At 43.4% G+C, this 6,562-nt stretch overlaps 1 protein-coding gene across 1 annotated transcript; it reads left to right on the top strand.

Annotated features, from left to right (window-relative positions):
• Positions 1-1,968: 1,968 nt before the first annotated feature.
• Positions 1,969-2,982, top strand: LOC132091801 (trace amine-associated receptor 4-like). Its single transcript, XM_059497906.1, has one exon. The coding sequence runs from the start codon at positions 1,969-1,971 to the stop codon at positions 2,980-2,982; it is 1,014 nt and encodes a 337-aa protein (XP_059353889.1).
• The last annotated feature ends 3,580 nt before the right edge of the window (positions 2,983-6,562 follow it).

Genomic DNA, 6,562 nt, shown 5'->3' on the forward strand with positions numbered 1-6,562 from the left:
AGTTGAAATTGTTAATACTTTTAAGTTTTTAGGTATTCATATTTCAGGCTCCCTTTCATGGTCTTTCCACATCACCTGTGCCATTAAGAAGGCACACCAGAGGCTTTACTTCTTGAGGTGTCTTAAGAAATATGGTATGTCACTAAATATTTTAATTTTTTTTACCGTTGTACAATTGAGAGTATACTGACAGGTAATATTACAGTGTGGTTTGGAAGGGCTACTTCAAGTGAATTGAATCTTCTGACAAAGGTGGTTAAAACTGCATCAAAAATTATTGGGGTTCCACTGGAATCACTACAGGATATTTATTGGAAACGCAGCACTGGGAAGTATTATACAGGATGTTAGTCATCCGGCACATAGTCTCTTCTCCCAACTCCCATCAAGGAGACGTTGGCAGAGCATCCCAACACATACGTCACGTTTTAGGGACAGTTTTTATCCACAGGCTGTAAGGCTACTGAATGATAGTGTAAGAGGAAGGAGGGCTGAGGTTTGAGCGTATGTTTTTAAATTTATTTTTATTCTATTCTATTCTATCTTATTTATTGACTGGTGCTTAGAGAGTGTTAAGGCACATTGTATTTCATTGCTGTGGTACTCTGTACGAATATGCATATGACAATAAAACTGAAACTTGAACTTGAACTTAGTGAATGAATATTTTAGGTGAACGAATCGTTCTCTTTCACGTAATCCATTGACTTATATTTATCGTTCACTGAAGTTCCTCCTTCCACAGCAGGGCGCGAGCACGGCACTATAAGCAGCGCATGCACAGCTCGTGAACAGCTTTGTGAACTGTTTCATCCTGTCAAAGAGTTACTCAAGATGTGACGGAGCATGTGATTTGTCGAATGTAGTGAACGAATACAATCTTCTCATTCGTGAATGAGTTGAATGAACTGGTACATAGCTCGTTTGTGAATTAAATGAATTATGAGTAATGATGATGGGTTATGAGACGACCCACGCATCACTAACGCACAGAGATGGGAGAGGTACGTTTCAACTCCTCTAAGTTGAGGGAACAACATAGGGAAATAGGTGTATTTAAAAGGAGTTTACTTCAAAATCTAAATTAGTTTATATTTGCAAAAGAAAATTAAGTTAGCCAGTGAAAACATCAAGAATATGTTATTTGTTCATGCTCTTTACCCTTTATTCAATTAGTCAATTAAATAAAGGGTAAAGAGCATGAACAAATAACATATTCTTGATTTTATGGCATTTCACAAAATGTCCCAACTTTTCTGGAACTAGGGTTGTAAGAGGATCACAGTGCAGTGTAGAGAGCTTCATTGATTATAACATAATGTCATTAGATTGTGATGTATTAAGATGAGTAACAGTTTTTTAGTAATTACATATACATATTACATATAGGTTACATATAATCCATTCAGTATTTGAATACAAGTTTTGCTTTATTCTGGTAAGAGGACCAAAGGCCGTATACATGCTGCAAAGTTTCAGGTGCACATCTGTTTGTGAATGTGGGATTCTACCTCAAAAATTGCAGTGACTGTCATGGTGATAGTCATACCAATGGACGGGACAAAAATACTTAAAATATGTCAAAATACTTGCCAGAATGATCAGTAATGGTGTAATACTGTCTCCAGCTCATCTATTGAGCTTCAGGTCAGGACACACAGTTGAAGTATACATTTTCTCATTTTAGTCTCCTGAGTTCATTTTTTTATTTTTTTTCTCTGGGTAACAGTTACAGGTGTAGGGAGGGTTGCCTCAAATCTGAGAGTATATATGACCAAATCTGAGCTGCTCTGAGTGAATTTAGGGAGTTAAACTAGATGGGCATGTACTATATATGTTCACTTGTAGTTGGATAATGGTCTTTACCAAACAATAAACTACAAAATTATTCTGCTTATACTTTGACTTATAGTTAAATCTCTTTTTACAGTTACAAAGGAATTAATCTCAGTATCCAGAGCAGACGTGATGAGTTCAAATGAAACTAACACTCAGATTGCTTTTCTTTGCTATCCACTCTGGCCAGACTCCTGTCTGAAAGTACAACGTTACGTTGTGGTTAAAGTGGCGATGTATGTTTTCATGGTGCTGATGATCCTCACAACAGTTTTTGGGAACCTGCTGATCATCATCTCCATCTCTCACTTCAAACAGCTTCAGTCTCCAACTCATCTGATCGTTCGCTCTCTGGCTGCCAGCGACTGTCTCTTGGGTTCTTTGGTCATGCCAAACAGCATGGTGCGATCTGTTGAAGGCTGCTGGTATCTGGGAGATTTTGTGTGTAAAGTGCATGCTAGTTTAGACACAAGCTTCTGTATCTCCTCTTTACTGCATCTCAGTTTAGTATCTGTCGACAGGTACATGGCCATTTGTGACCCTCTAAGATACAGAATGAGGGTCACAAACAACACTGTGACTGCATTTATTATCTTCATATGGCTGTTTTCATTTGTGTACAGCTTTTCTGTTGTGTTTTCAGGGATAAATGCAGTTGGACTTGAGATGATGATATTGCAGACTCATTGTGTGGGAAGTTGTGTTTTGTTATTTAACAAGCAATGGGGTATTATATGTCTATTTCTCACATTTTTTCTTCCCGGGACAATCATGAGCTATCTGTATATGAAAATATTTTATGTTGCACAAAAACATGCCAAGGTTATGTCAGAAAGAGTGACTGGAGGGATGAAGAGCCAAAGCTCTGCTCACAGAGAGAGAAAAGCAGCTAAAACGCTGGCCATTGTCATGGGTGTTTTTTTGTTCTGCTGGCTTCCTTTTTTTACTGTTACTGCTCTTGACCCTTTTTTCAATTTTTTCACCCCAGCCGTTGTTTTTGATGCTGTGATTTGGTTTGCATATTTAAACTCTACTTGTAACCCCTTGATCTATGGTTTTTTCTACCCTTATTTTCAGAGTGCATTTAAGATTCTCATTTCCACTTACATCTGTGGTATCAAGGATTGTAACACTTTGGTATTTTAATGAATAGGGTGCTCAGACTTGTCACTTGTCATTTTCTTCATCACAGTAAGAATTAATTTTTCCCCTGCAACTCTTTTTTTATGGTACAGTTCATTTGATCTTTTTATTCCAGTGTACAACAGAGCTTAAAACATACCCTAACCCTGTAAAGCCTTAGAAATCATAGACATATTTATAGTTTTTGAGACGATTTAGAGACGATTTAGACTATATATATATATATATATATATATATATATATATATATATATATAACAATTTTAAAAAGTTTGCATACAGTATGTGTTTTTGCTGAGTATCTTATTTAATTCCCCAGGCTTCATATAAAATGATATAGTGAGAATATGAATAATGAGGCCCAAAGCAAAAATATGCATTTTCGTGCAGTTGCAGATATTTATATGAGCAAATAGTAAAGTGAAATTCTGATGTCTAATGTAAATCATTGAGAGCTTTATAACAGTATAGCAGACTGCTTACATATAATGATATACAGCTCTGTAGTTTTAAAACATATAATACAGTGCAATACAATGTTGATGTTCATTAAAAGTACCATGGATCATATTTGAGACTCATATTTGAACATGATTTTTCTAAAGAATGATAATGATTAGATCGATATTGATAAATACAGGCCCTGGATTCTAACTGGGTGATTTAAACTGGCAAAAAGTGAATGTACTGCTAAAGTGAGACCATTTAGTGTAAATGTCACACCCAGGGGCTGGCTATGCTTTAACTAAGCCACACCCCTTCTCAACTTCCACCTCGAGGAGGTCCCCAAACCCGACCCAATGGCCAAGCAACACGAGAACAAGTAAGTGATAAAACAATCTTTATTTAAATATTTAAAAATAGCTTAGGGAATAGGGAAAGGGCAATTAAAACTAAACTCTGACTCGGCCCTCCAGATGGGCTATGGCCGGGAAGAGGTCAGGGAGCAAGGGGGCCACGGGGATCCGGGGCGTGGGGCTCGGGCCCCGGCCTGAGTCTTAGGTATCCGTAGCGCCCTCCTTCTTCCTCCTCTTCGCTGAATACAGCTCACGGTAAGTACTGGTTCACTCAGTTCGTTCTCGAGGTGCCCACTCTCTTTCTCTTCCTCCACAGGCAACGGCTCTTCGCTGATTACAGCTCACAGTAAGTACTGATTCACCCAGTTCATTCCTTGGGTGCTCACGCTCTTTCTCTTTCTCCACAGGCAACGGCTGGGACACACAGGCACAGTTAGTTCAGCTTGGTTTTGCTCTCACCTCTTCGCTGATTACAGCTCACAGTAAGTACTGGTTCACACAGTTCGTTCCTTGGGTGCTCACTCGCTTTCTCTTTCTCCACAGGCAGCGGCTGGGACACACAGGCACAGTTAGTTCAGCTTGGTTTTGCTCTCACCTCTTCGCTGATTACAGCTCACAGTAAGTACTGGTTCACACAGTTCGTTCCTTGGGTGCTCACTCGCTTTCTCTTTCTCCACAGGCAGCGGCGTAAGTACAGGTTCCCTCAGTCTCTCCTCGTGTTACCCACTCTCTCTCCTTTTCTCTCCACAGGTATCAACTTGGGCACAATAGCACAGTTAGTTTGCTTTGAATAGCTCTCACCTCTGGGCTGGACACAGCGTACTGTAAGTACAGGGTTCGCTCTATTCCTCCTCGTGTTATTCACTCTCTCTCCTTTTCTCTCCACAGGTATCAACTTGGGCACAATAGCACAGTTAGTTTGCTTTGAATGGCTCTCACCTCTGGGCTGGACACAGCGTACTGTAAGTACAGGGTTCGCTCTATTCCTCCTCGTGTTATTCCCTCTCTCTCCTTTTCTCTCCACAGATATCAACTTGGGCACAATAGCACCGTTAGTTTGCTTTGAATGGCTCTCACCTCTGGGCTGAACACAGCGCACTGTAAGTACAGGTTTCCTCTGTTTCTCCTTGTGTTACTCACTCTCTTTCCTTTCCTCTCCACAGGTATCAACTTAGACACAAAACACAGTTACTCTGCTTTGGATGGCTTTCACCTCTGGGCTGGACACAGCGTACCGTGCTATCTCCGGAGATCTGAAGCACGCTCACAACATATACTGTACTGAACTAGGCCAGGACCAGCAATCTCCTTGTCCTCCCACGCCGAAGTGCGTGAAGGCGGGGGTTTATCTGACAGGACACACGGCAATACACAGCAGCCCACAGCAATATACAACACCACGTCAAAATTATAGGTTTTCACAGCACGAAGACTCACCCACCACACTCAGTGTACGGAAAGGACACCCGTCTTCCTTCACTTCGCTTGGTTCGGATCTGGCGATGGAATATGCGGCCTAGCTAGTGATGTCGTCGTTGCGACTACTTCAATAAGTATTCCTTCGGCTCTCCCACCACACTATATTAGGGGTAGGGCCACCCTCCTCCTCCTGGAGAGATCTACACAACGCCAGGTCAATATACAGGGCACTTTCGACTGGCTCTTAGTACTCACATCAATGCCACTTCCAATCCCCTTTTTCACGTCGTCTCAGTTCGCCGTATAATCTGTTCACTTCTCAACCTTTAAGGTTCGCGATGTCTTCACAATCATACAATTCCAGCCTGAGGGAGAGAGAGAGTTAGACAGCTACCAGCAGCGTACCAAGACGGGCACAACCCAGTGCTTCACACACACCAAAGAGAGCTTGCTAGACTGTGAAATAACTTGGCCTTAAGTACTGCCTTGTCCAGCGTATCCTCCAATCACCAACCGCTGTCCCTAACTAGGCACAGGTGCATCGAATTCCCTGATTTTCCTTCTTACGGCGCTACCGGAAGTTCCGGTGTTCTGTTTTTCCGGTCCGGGCGGAAACACTTCCGGGCGGAACCAAACTTCCCGAATTTTGGTTCCGCCCCTAAAGATCGTCACCTTGTGACATCCTCCCCCGCCAATCCGTTCTAGTCCCTAGAACGTCCTCGGGCTGTCCACTCCCCATAGCGGGCAGGGGGTCGGCCTCGGTTCTCTCGCTGGGATCGTCTCACTGGTGAATCGGGCTCAGCTTGTTCAGGGGCTGCTTCTGGTTCTCTCGGGGCGATCGGGGGTGGTGCCACCACGGGTCTCCCTGGTACCACAGCCCAACCTTCAATCCAGGGGGCCGCTGGTACAGGTTCCGTGGGGACTTCTTCCACGGCTTCAGGGTAGTTAGGGCATGGGCGAATCATGTTCCGGTGCACCACACGGTCGGGGCCTGACTTCCCTTCTGGCCGGATGGTATAGACCGGCTGCCCCGGCCTCTGCTGCCGGCAGACTACATAAGGGGTGGCCTCCCAACGGTCACTCAGTTTCCCCTTCCCCTGCCGCCGATTATCTCTCACCAACACCCTCTCTCCTGGCAGTAGAGGGGCTTCTCTAGCAGTCCGATCATACAACCGCTTACTTTTCTCTCCTGCCGTCTGTATCCTTTTCGACACCTGCTCGTAGGCGAAATGCAAGCGCTGGTGATGGCGCCCCACCCACTCCGTTACACTTGCTTCCTCTTGGTCGGCTATCACTCCTAGGACCAGGTCAGTAGGCATTCGTATGTGTCTGCCAAACATCAGGTAAGTGGGAGCGTAACCCGTAGT

The sequence above is a fragment of the Carassius carassius genome, chromosome 18 (assembly GCF_963082965.1).
Source record: "Carassius carassius chromosome 18, fCarCar2.1, whole genome shotgun sequence".
NCBI classification, from domain to species: domain Eukaryota; kingdom Metazoa; phylum Chordata; class Actinopteri; order Cypriniformes; family Cyprinidae; genus Carassius; species Carassius carassius.